Here is a 12,272-nt window from a genome sequence, read left to right on the forward strand (position 1 = left end):
GCAGCAGAGCAAGTAAGGAGGCACAGGAGGAGAAGAGAACATCTGTGAGGTTTGTTAACCATGCTTCTCTCTTGAAGCTATCAGAGGCCTTGAGTCTGATCACAGGCAGGGCATCAGCTCTTGTGCAGGCAACACCAGGGTAGCTGGCAAGTGGATCTTTCAAAGGCAGAGCCTGGAGGCACAAACAAGCTCCTAACAGGTCAGTCACACAAGTGTGACCTGTGAAGTCAAGAGGGGACTGCCCAGAGAGAGACCTGCACAGAGCCAGGCACAACCCCTGCCAGAAAACTCCAGAGCTCCAGCTGCCAGGAAAAAGCATAACCCACTGGAGGAGTGGCTCTCAGAAGCAGGATTCAGTGATGCCAGCGAGCAGCAGCACGGTGAATGGCACCAGCCAGGCCTGCCCTGGGCACTGGAAGTGAACACAAAGGCAGGAGGAGCTCTAAACAGGAAAGGCCAAACAATGCCCAGACCTCAGCAGCTGGCTGAATGGATGCAGATCTTTTTTCTCCCCGCTTCCTTCTGCTCCCAGCTAAGGAGCCAAACCCTGCTCAGGACAGAAAGGAACTCACACAGTGATCTCCCAGTCTGACCCTGGCTCTCACCACGAACCACAGCAGCTCAGTCTCTGAGTGCTGCAGACTGGAAGCGAGCTGCAGGAGCAGGAGCCAGGCAGGGAAAGCACGCGAGGCACATGTCTGAGCTCTGCCTGCCTTTAAACGCTCCTCTGACCCTCCTTTTCCTCAGCACACACACAGCACAGAAGAACAGTTGCTGTGAATGCTCTCTGTGCTGTTCAATTTGCTCCAGGATGGTGGCAACAAGTGAGAACAGGAGAGCCGAGCTGAGGCTCTCCTGCGCGCACCGCTCCAGCCTGCTGCCTGGCCCCGCAGCCGCTTTGCTGCCTGGGAAATTCCAGGGAATGCTTCTTAATTAAAACAGCAAACAAGAGGAGAAACAGCATCTTGAGAAAGGCAACTTCCCTCCCCACAGGGAGGATGCAGCCCAAATTCCACTAATGGCATGTGCATGCCTCAGAGAAACAACTGTGCTCCTTGTCTCAGCGAGGAAAAGCTTCCCGGCCGCAGCCAAGCCAAGCCCTGCCGCAGGCTGCGGTGGACAGTGCGTGGCTGGATGGCAGTGGAGCTTGTCAGGGACTGCTCTCCTCTACCAGGGCAGAGGCACTGGACTGATCTCTACCAGGGCAGAGTCACTGGACTGCTCTCCTCTACAAGGCCAGAGTCACTGGACTGATCCCTATCAGCACAGAGTGCTCCAGCTGCCAGGAAGCAATGAGATGTCCAGCTTTGAGTCCTGCTGGTCAGGCATCTGCCCATCCACCTCCACTCACACAGCACAAGCAGCTCATAGAGCAAGGGACAGTATCTGTGGCTCCACAAGATGGGCAGGAGGTGATCAGCTAGAGAACCATGGCATTGTTGGGGTTGGAAAAGCCCTCTAAGACCCATCCAGTCCAACCACTGACCCAACACCACCCTGGCCACTAAACCATGGCCCAAAGTGCCATGTCCAGATGTTTCTTGAACACCTCCAGGGCTGGGGACTCCACCACCTCCCTGGGCAGCCTCTGCCAGTCCCTGACCACTCCTGCAGCAAAGAAATTTTTCCTCATCTCCAACCTAAACCTGCAACCTGAAGCCACTTCCTCTCCTTCTATCACTTGACAGGACAAGAGGAAAACTGCCAAGAGTCACCGAGGAGGATGCTGCCTTCCTGCATCCCTCCCTTCCCAAGTACTTCCAGAAGGGCTGGGAATGCCTGGAATGATTCCTGACAGGACACTGCAGCCATCCCTCTGATCAGGATTTGATGGTTTATGTGGTGCCTGGGATGTGAGCTGTGATGCTGCAGGGTCAGCCCACACCACAGACAGGACCTTGTGCTGGCACTGAGGCCAGACAGGAACCAGACTCGGTACAAAACAAGCAGCACTTGCCAAACCCATGAGGTTTGCTCCAGTTGCTCAAGATCTGCCTCTCTCCAGTAAAAGCCATTACCTCTGACACCATTTCCTGCACAGAAGGGAAAAGCACCATTAGTGGCTTGACAGAGCACTGGTGGCTTCTGGAGCACAGCAGAGTCTGCAGAGCTGACTGGGAAGAAGGGAGTCAGGCTTCCAGAAAAGCCATGGGGAGAGCAAAGAGCTCTCAACAACTGCTCCTCCTTTGGCTCCACAACACTGACACCAGGCTTTGGAAGCTCTGTAAATCAGGAGTAAGGCACAGAATGGTTTGGGTTGGAAGGGACCCCAAAGATCATCCAGTTCCAACCCCCCTGCCAAGGGACACCTTCCACTAGACCAGGCTGGCCCAAGGCCCCATCCAGCCTGGCTTTCAACACTTCCAGGCTTGGAGCCTCCACAACTTCTCTGGGCAGCCTGTTCCAGAGCCTCACAACCCTCACAGGGAAGAATCTCTTCCTCATGTCTCATCCAAATCCAGCTTCTTCCAGTTTGAAGCCACCACCCCTCACCCTCTCACTCCAAACCTGTGTCAAAAGTCCCTCCCCAGCTCTCCTGTAGCTCCCTTCAGGTACTGCTCTGAGGTATCCCTGGAGCCTTTTCTTCCCTAGGCTGAAGAACCCCAACCCTCTCAGCCTGTCCCCCTAGGAGAGGTTCTCCAGCCCTCTGATCATCTTTGCAGCCTCCTCTCCAACAGTTCCATGTGCTTGCACTGGGGACTCCAGAGCTGGGCCCAGCACTGCAGGTGGGGTCTCAGCAGAGCACAGGGGCAGAATCTGCTCAGCATTAAGTCCCTTGCTGGCGCTGGGGCCAGCTAATGCTTGTTCTGGAGCAGGTTTATTGATCACCACACTGCTCACTGGAGCAGCCTGCCTCTGGTGAGAGATGCCAGGACAAGAGGAGCAGAGTGAGGCACTTAAAACGCTCCTGGTGCAGCTTGTGGCATCCCCTGTGTGAAACCACAGCCACTGCCTGTGCCCAGGCTGCAAGAGGGGCTCTGGTCCTTCTCAGCACTGAAAGGCAGGGTGTCACCCTGGGAAGGATCCAAACCTTGACAGCTGTTTCACATCTCTGCCTTGTTAGGGACAGGGAAAAGGGGTCTGGGATTCCATAGGTCAGCTGTGATGCATGTAAGGCCACTGGTATTTGGTGGCTCAAAAGTGGAAATCTCCTTCTAGCCTGTGAAAAAAACAGAGCAGCCAGAGCTGGGAGCAACAGGAGACAGCAGAACTGAAAGGCATCAATGGAAAAAGTCTCTATTTTTACTTCAGCTTTGTGCCTGTGACAGGGCACTGCCTGATGGCTCTCATTGTCCCTCACCCCCCAGCCATTTGTTCTCCTCTCACCAACTCCTTGCAAAGAGCAGAAAGGATTTTTCTAACATTCCATGAAATGCCATCCCAGAAACCCCAGGGATCAAGTGGTGCAGAGAGAGGGGAGATCAGGTCAGAACAATTAAGGAGGCAGCAGCCATTTCATCCAACCAGGCCACTCTCTGGAGTCAAAGTGCCCACACAATTTCAGCACCATAATTAAAGCCTCTCAATTAAAGCAAAACTAGGGAAGAGCTTTCCCCTGCTCCTGCACTTTTAGTGATCCTTGAAAGCAGAGAGCTGGACAATTCTCAGCTTTTCCATAACTTCCAGCATTAAAATTGTTTATCACACATGGATGCAAGCCCAAACCTTTCCACACCTCAGCCTCTCCATCTGTGCAGCACAACTATGGTGCTGCTCTCTCAGCAAGTGGAAGCCAAAGGCTGCAGCCAGAGGAGTGTGGGCAGCAGGGCAAGAGAAGGGGATTCTGCCCCTGGACTCTGCTCTGCTAAGACCCCACCTCAAATGCTGCCTCCAGTCCTGGTGTCCCCAGCAGGAGAAGGACACAGAGCTGCTGGAGAGAGTGCAGAGGAGGCCACAAAGATGCTCCAAGGGCTGGAGCAGCTCTGCTGTGAGCACAGGCTGAGGGAGCTGGGGCTGTGCAGCCTGGGGAAGACTCCAGGGGGACTTCAGAGCTGCCTTCTGAGAGCTGAAGGGATCCTGCAGGAAGGCTGCAGAGAGACTTTTCCTGAGTGTGACTGAGACAGGCCAAGGGGGAATGGTTTGAAGCTGAGGCAGAGCAGGGTTAGAGTGGAGCTGGGGAAGAAGCTGTTCAGCAGGAGGGAGCTGAGACTCTGTCCCAGGCTGCCCAGGGAGGCTGTGGCTGCCTCCTGCCTGGGGGTGCTCAAGCCAGGTTGGATGAGGCCTTGAGCTTAGTTGAGAGGTGTCCCTGCCCACGGTGGGAGGTTAGAGCAGATGAACTCCGAGGTCCCTCCCAACCTGAGCCATTCAATGATGCAGCCCAAACCTTCCCACACCTCAGCCTGTTCCTCTGTGCAGCACAACTGGGGTGCTGCTCTCTCAGCAAGTGGAAGCCAGAGGCTTTAATTCATTGCCTGGGAAGCAGCACTACTTGTCAAGCCCTCGACTGTTTCCTCCTTCCTCAGAGCCATGATTATCAGTAATTTGCAGAGAGGGAGTGAGTGTTGAAATGGGAAGCCAGCAGCAGCAGCACAGTGGGAGGAGACAATCTGCCAATATTTAATATTAAACTAATTGAAGAGTTCTCCATTTTCTCAGGTCTGGGTTGCTAATTTCTCCTCCAGAAGCAGCCCTCATTTGCTAAGCAACCAGGTCACTGTTCAACCCCAGCCTCCCCACAGTTGTCACCACATGGCAATCAGAGCATAACCACACAGTCTGACATGCAAAGCAGCCCCACACTGAGGAGCTGCTGGGATCCCATGCTTGGGTTCCATGGCATTCCAGCCCACTTTGTTATTACTAGCAGTTAATTTAAGCAGCTGATCACAGCTCTGAGCACTGCTCCCAGACTGTTCTTGTTTTGATTTCAGTGGTTCTCAGCTCCTCCTGTGGCTCTCTCTCTTCGCCAGTGCTGCAGGAGAAAACTTTTGCTCATTCAGCAGCACATCACACAAGCTCCTGAGCCCCTCTGGGACCGTGGGGAGGTGAAGGGAAGCAGAGAAGTAAGTAGGAAAGATCTGGTGGAGGCCACTGGCTAGCAAAAACATCATGAAGGAGCTGCAGCCACTGCTCCACAGGTTTGACCAAATCCATCTGTCTGGGGGGCAGAATCTTGTTAGTCCTCCACAGGTCAGATCCACACAGCAGCCTCTGACTCATCCACACCACTGACATTATGCAACACACCCAAAGGACTCTGCAGCTCCAACGGGCAACCCTGGGAGCATGGAGGTCAGAGGGAGCATGCCTGGGCTCTTGTGAGGAGCAGCTGAGGGAGCTGGGGCTGTCCAGCCTGGGTAAAGGAGGCTGAGGGGACAGCTTCTGGCTCTCTACAGCACCCTGAAAGGAGGCTGGAGCCGGGTGGGGGTTGGGCTCTTCTCCCAAGGAACAACTGACAGGATGAGAGGAGAAGGCCTCGAGCTGCACCAGGGGAAGTTTAGGTTGGACATGAGGAGCATGCCAACAGCAGTGTGGAGATAAGGTAAGGAAAGCCACAGCTGCCCTCTGCTTCCCCGAGTAACATCTACTCACAGCTTTTCTCACCTGGCTGAGTTCAAAAGCCCCCAAAAGAACCTTCCCCTTTTACCTGCACCCCCGAGTGTAAGCACAGAGCTCACACCCAAGTGTTCCACCGACACAAAGACACACAAACGAGCTGTTAAAGTGCAGAAAGCAACTCACCGAGTGCACAGGAAAGGAGCTGTGCCGGTTGAGAAAGGAGTTAGAGACTGACATAGTGAGGCCCTGAGTGGCAGCGCTGTCCTCGGGGGTGAAGGGCACTTTAGTTTGCTGGACACAGTAGGAGACAGAGGAGAAAGAGGAGGCAGCATAGGAGGCCTGCTGCAGAGGGGGAAGAAAGCCAGAGACAGGAGACACAAAGAAAGAGAGCACAGGCTATGAATGCAGGGTAAGAAATGCTGCCTGTGAAACAATGCAGATAAGGGCTGGGCTGACAAGCAGCCATTCACACCAAAGTGCCTTCCCTCAGCTCAGGAGGCAGACAGAAATGGCACTGCAAATCTGCTTTGTTTCACAAATCCTTTACAAACGACCTCCCACCTCCCTCCCCCTTCCAGCTCAGCCCCGGACAGCTGCCCGGGGACAGGCAGGATGCTCCCCGCTGCCCTTTATCCCCCTGCTGAGGGGGCAGATGCCCCAGGGAGGAACCGGCTCCTGCTTGTGGCTGCTCAGCAGCCAGCTCCTGCAGGCTGCCAGATTTTGTGGCAACCTGCAGTCTGGCAGCTTGGGTCTCTCCAGGGGGGGCCCTCTGAGATCCTGGGCAAGTCATGCTCAGCTGTTCTGCATCCAATCTAAACTCAGGTTTCAGCTGCAGAGGAGGGAGGCTTCACATTGTGAGGAACAAATTTCACCAAGGAATTGCTCCTGAATCCCACTCCAGTGAGGAGCCTGAAGGAGGCTCTCCCAGCTCTGCCTTGCTGGCTGCAAGGCAGAGGGTTTCACAGATGAGATCTGCAGCTCACAGGAAAGGACTTCTTCCATCCAGCAACACCTGCCCAGCTCTAGAGCTGCTGGGGCCCTCTGAGCTGCTGAGGCAGAAACCCTCCCAGCAGCAGAGGAACAGGAGCCTGGTGGCTTTTACAGTCACTGCTGCACAAGCCACTGCCTGCTGGCACCACTGTGCCAACAGAGAGCTGAAGGTAAGGGTGGGAGGCTGCATCTGAAGAAACCTTTGCTCCAGGGGCACTGCAGGCAGCACCTTGATGGCATCAGGTTGTAGAACTACAGGAATGGCTGGCAGGCAGAGCAGGGACATCTTGCCTGCCCAGTTCATGAGGAAAGGCAGCAGAGGAAAGCTTTGCTTCAGCTGACAAATTCAGGAGAGGAGCAGGATTTCCCTCCTGCACACTGGCTGCAGGGAGGCTGTGCTCTGCACACCCCCTGGCACAGCTGTGCAGGCTAAGCTACCACTGGAAGCTGTCAGGAGAGTGCAGCCTCCTAGGAGGAGGAGGTAGGGCAAGGGGCTAGCAGGAACAAATGACAGTGCAAGGATCACACTGACAATGGAGAGAGGAGTCCTGAAGACTCTTCAGTGCCCCTGCAGAGCAGATGGGACAAGGGGTTTAAGGTCTCCCCCCCCCAAAGCACTAATGCTCAGCCTGGCTGCAAAGGTTCCTTTCTCTTTTTAGGGCTCCTACCTGCACCACAAGAATGTGGTTGTGCAAATCCCCCCAGGAGGCTTCCCAGCTGCTTCTCCCATTGCATGCAGCAGCACCACCCTGGGCCAGGCCAACTTTAGCATAGATAACACAAAGAAATACTGCAACAGTTGCCCTCCTGATGGGAAGCCCAGGCTCTGCTCCCACCTTTCCTCCTGTTTGCTTGAGGCCAGGACCCATTTAACCACTTCAGCACAAAAGAGGCTGGTTTGGGGTTTTTGCTTTGTTTCTTTTCTTGGCTGTTTTTTCTTTGTTGGCTCTTGGATTGTGGTTTGGGGTTTTGCTTTGCTTTAAAAAAGAAAGCAAATTACAGAATCCATAGAAGCAAAGCCCCTAAAACTGGAGCTGAAGTCAAGAGCAAAGGAAGTCTCTTCAAGGGCAACATCCCAGCTCCACTGAGGCTGGAGCAAAACTGCTGCTGCTGCTGCCATTCACGGGAGGATTTCATCCCCCAGGTGGAAAAGGGCACTTGGCCCAGAGAGGCAGGTGTGGGAAGGCTGAAAAGCAGGGAAAAGGCTGAGAAAAGAGGCCTGAGTTAAATGCTGGCTGCACCAAAGTGCTGTGGCTCTGGCAAAGGCTGAGCCACAGAGGCAGCTGCTGTGTTGGAACTGTTGCTGCTGGCCATCCTTGCCAGCCAGTTTCCAAACAGCCTTGGGACCAGGAGTGCAGCAACCTCTTGGAAGCTGGTGGTGCCCACAGTGTGCAAACCTTCCAAGTGGTGGTTACACAAGGCTGCAGCCTGGCATGGATTCAGCCATGCCATGGGGAAGACTCAAGCTTCGTTCCGAGGGCATTTTGGGGACTTTCAGAGCTTCTGGGGAACAGTCTGAACCCAAGGGCAGAAAGGAGCTCAGAGAACATGATGCCTAAAAAACAACTGCCTAAAGCAGATGACAAGGAGCACGATGTGGTAACACCTCTGAGCCATCCTCCCACCACTGCAGCCTGCCAGCAGCAGCAGCAGCAGCAGCAGCGAGCTGTCCCCGCAGGCTGCTGCGCCCTGGGCGCCGCAGATGTCACTCACCAGCTGCCGCTGCTTGGGTGGGAGAGCAGGAGGAGGAGCCAGGTCTTGGGAGGGGTCTGAGCTGATGAAGGAGTCATTGATGCCATAGACTTCCATCAGGTGCTTGTTCTTCTGCTGGTAGATGTGCTCGTTCTGAGGGGTCTGGTAGAACATGGACGGCTGTGGCTCCGAGTAGTCTTCCACGAACTGCATGTAAGCCATCACTGCAAGGCAAAGAGAGGTCACAGCCTGCCCCTGCCCCCAACAGGCCCAGAGTGAGGCCCCTCCAGCTGCACAGCCTTCCAAACCCCACCCAGCTCTGCCTGAGGATTAGTGCCTGCTGCAGCCTTTCAGTGCTGGATGGGAACTCACACCCAGGGCCAGAGGTAAGACTGCTACAGCCCCCCAGAGCTAGAGACTCAGAGGAGCACAGCACTGAACCATGGCTCTCAGCACCACACCTGCAGGTCTTCTGAACCCCACCAGGGATGGGGACTCCAGCACCCCCCTGGGCAGCCTGTGCCAACCCCTGAGCACTCTCACAGAACAGCAATTGTTCCTGATCTCCAGCCTAAGCCTCCCCTGGCACAGTTTCAGGCTATCTCCTCTCATTTTATCACCTGAGATGAGGGAGAAGAGGCCAAGCCCCACCTCACTGCAGCCTCCTTTCAGGGAGCTGCAGAGAGCAATGAGGCCTCCCCCAGCCTCCTCTTCTTCAGACTGAGCAAGCCCAGCTCCCCCAGGAGCTGCAAGGCAGAGCCCTCTGCCCACCTGCCTGTGCAGCTCCCTGGAGCAGAGCATTTCCAAGAGGCTGCAGCCCTGCAGATGGTTTTTGGCAGGCAGGAGCTGCTCTGCACCTGCTTTCTTGGACCTTTTTTATGTTTACTTCAGACTTCCTCTAACATTCCAAACTGCTGCTGAGAAATGGAGCTGACACAGCTGCCCCTGCCCACAGCACCACCCAGCTCCTCCAGAAACAGCCTCCCCCCAAAACCAAAACAGACTGCAGAGGAATGCCCCAAGAGGCTGTGGCCAAGGGAGGGCAGGAAAGCTCAGCTGATGGATGTCAGTCCTGACTGCTAACACCTGCTGGCCACATCCTGTGCCCCCACATGGTGCTGCCAGTGGACAACCTGCTCCTGGCCTGCAGCCCTGCCAGCTCCTGCACAGCTCTGCCAAGGCTGCTGAAATTCTGACCTTCAGCAGCCCCTGCTACCCGAGCCTGGCTCCTCTTCCTCCTCCCACTGCCCTTCCTCTGCCTTCCCAGATGCCAGTCCCCATCCTTGCTGGCTCAGAGCTCTCCTGGGAAGGAGGGAGGGCTCAAAGTGCACACTCAGGTGTGCTGGTGTCTGGCTGCCCCTGCTCTGCTGCTGCTAAAGCCAAGATCAAGCCTGCTTGTGCATTTGGGTTTCAGCCTCACCCTGAAAAGAAGGAAGCTCTGGCCATGCTCTCTCATCTGACATCCTGGTGAAGGAGTCTTGGGGTAGAAAACACAACACTGCTAAAATACTGCTCTCAAATATCAGCAGTTCAGCTGTCTGAGGCACTCCTGGGGATAGCTGTGCCCTGCAAACTGCCTTGGGGTCACGGAGCAGCTCTGGAGGGTGAGATCCAAGGAAGGCTTATGCAAGACCTTCCTCTAGCAGCAGCAGTGAACTAAGGATCAAGACTCCTTGGAGAAGTGTAGAGGACAAAAGCTTGAGGGGAAAGACCACATTTTGAGAACTCATCAACTGAGCAGGACAAAAGCCAAGAGGTCAGGAGCAAGGCAGGCAGTGCAGCAGCCATGGCTGAGCTCAGCTCAGCCCTTCAGGGGGAGGGAGCTACAGAAGCAGCACTTCACCGAGCAGCCAGACCTGAAGCCAGCTGGCAGCTGTGGTGCCCTGGGCACATCTGTGTGACCCCAGAGCTCAGGAAGTGCTGGTGGAAAGGGGATCACATTAGACACTTGGGTGAAATTGGATTATAGCAACTGAAGGTAGTGAAGCCTGAATGCAGTGGAGAGCCTTAACTCAATCTGCAAGGCAGTAATGAAGAGCTCTTTTATCTCAGCTCTTGATGAGCCTAATGCATCCCATCGGCACTGCAGCTCCTCTGCCTGGCTTGTTACAACTAGTCCAGGGCAGGTGAACACGTCTCTGCTCCCACTTGGGCTCCTTCTCTGCTCTTAGGTGAAATGAACATCAGTTGGGGTGGGGAAGACACAAACCTGGCTCAGGACAGCGACCGCAGGGAGCAAATCGAAATGGGCACCAGCCTGGAGGGGAGAGGGAGCAGCAGTGCTCCTGGGACTGCTCCTTGCAGAGGGGCTTCTCCAGCCCCTCCCTCTCTGCTGTGGATTTCACCAAGGCAGAAATGTGAAAAGCAGATGGGGAGTTACATCAGCAGCTCAGCTGGGGCTGTGAGCCCTGCAGCCAGGCTGTGCAGAGGCAGGCACGGGGGCTGCAGCCCCACGGGGAGCAGCTGGGGTGGGCTGCCAGAGGCTGCAGGCAGCACCCTGGGAGGGAAGGGAGGTGTGAGAGAGCAACCTCTCCCACCACATGCTCAGCTCCTGTCAGTTCTGAGCCCAGGCAGGAAAGAGCTGAAATAAACCTTCCATCAAATGTCAGAGGGAGGCCTGGAGCATCTTCCCAGCAACCTGCCCCCAGGCCTCCTGTCGCTTCTGGAGGAGCCAAAGCTGCTCAGGGGTTTCTGGCACAGCCCAGCTCTGCCCACAGGGTAGGAGTCACAGGTACTGCTCAGGGTGCAGCAGCAGAACCTCCAGCTAGGTCACCATGAGAGCAGCTGATGGTGCTGGGAGCAGCAGGAGAGGAGACAAAGCAGCAAGTGTCCTCTTGTCAGGGCCTGCAGGGAGCTGCTAGCAGGTTGCCAGCAGTGAGGCACATCTGCAGCAGAGGTGAGGGGCAGCAGTGCCCACTGCAGAGCACTCACTGAAGGCACTGTGCCAGCAGCCTGTGTTACAACCAGCCCTGCACAGGGGCAGGAGCCAAAGCAAAGGGAATTCTTAGGCTAAGCTGCACATGGACTTGCTGGAGAAGTCAGGGTCACAGGAGCTCATCTTTGCTCTCACCCCTGGGAGCAGAGCTGCTTTTCAAAGAGCTTCCTTTATCTGCTGGCTAAGCCCAGGCTGCCCTCAGCATGGGTCCTCCAGTTAAACATTAGCTGCCCACAGGGCACCCCTGCACTGTGTTCCCACTGACAGAGAGGGATGAATCAATGCCTCTCCACCAGCTTCCAAGCTGGCTGGGGGAAGGATCTTATTAGTTCCAGCCCTGGGCACTTTGCAGCAGAAGCTGCTCCAAGTCTGTGTCTTGCAGAGCAGCAGCAGGATGGTGGTGCTCAGGGAGAGGCCTGGAGTGCCCTGCCCTCAGCACAGGAACTTGCACTCCTACAGCACACACCAATAATTCATGCCAGGCTAAAAGCCTTCTCGCTCCTTGCCTTGAATTATACAGAAGTCAACTCTTGGAGGTCCCTCAGAGCACAGCTCACAGCAGTGCAGGTGCTTCACTCAGGCAGCATCACCACTGCCAGGACCACCCAGGCCTCTGCTGAGAGGTTTCCTGCCAGCCACCAAACGATGCCCCACGACCAAGTGCCCCCTGTGTGAGCTCCAGAGCTTGGGAAGAAACTCACAGCAGCACAGAACTGTTTGGGGGGGAAAAGCTCTCCAAGATCACCCAGTCCAGCCAGCACCCCAGCACCACCAGGGCCACCAAACCCTGGCCCCAGGTGCCATGGGCACACAGCCCTTGAACACCTCCATGGCTGGGGACTCCAGCACCTCCCTGGGCAGCCTGTGCCAGTCCCTCACCACCCTTGCAGCAGGGACATTTTTTCTGATCTCCAACCTAACCTTTCCCTGGCACAAGTTCAGGCCACTTCCCCTTGTCCTATCACCTGATTCTAGGGAGAAGAGACCAACCCCACCTCACTCCAGCCTCTTTCCAGGGAGCTGCAGAGAGCAATGAGGTCTCCCCCAGCCTCCTCTTCCCCAGGCTGAACACCCCCAGCTCCCTCAGCTGCTCCTCCCCAGCCCTGTTCTCCAGACCCTTCCCCAGCTCTCTTGCCCTTCTCTGGACACTCTCCAG

General features: G+C 55.7%; 1 protein-coding gene across 1 annotated transcript in view; it reads right to left on the minus strand.

The window, feature by feature from the left end:
• The window catches only part of RAPGEF1 (Rap guanine nucleotide exchange factor 1), an 85,898-nt gene that overhangs the window by 22,039 nt on the left and 51,587 nt on the right, over positions 1 to 12,272 (minus strand). Inside the window, exons 10-11 of the mRNA XM_054174238.1 lie at positions 8,203 to 8,405; positions 5,683 to 5,841 (exon numbers count right to left, since the gene is read on the minus strand). Coding sequence (XP_054030213.1) covers positions 5,683 to 5,841; positions 8,203 to 8,405 — 362 coding nt within the window. The remainder of the gene's footprint in view (positions 1 to 5,682; positions 5,842 to 8,202; positions 8,406 to 12,272) is intronic.

The sequence above is a fragment of the Dryobates pubescens genome, chromosome 29 (genome assembly GCF_014839835.1).
Source record: "Dryobates pubescens isolate bDryPub1 chromosome 29, bDryPub1.pri, whole genome shotgun sequence".
Taxonomy (NCBI): Eukaryota; Metazoa; Chordata; class Aves; order Piciformes; family Picidae; genus Dryobates; species Dryobates pubescens.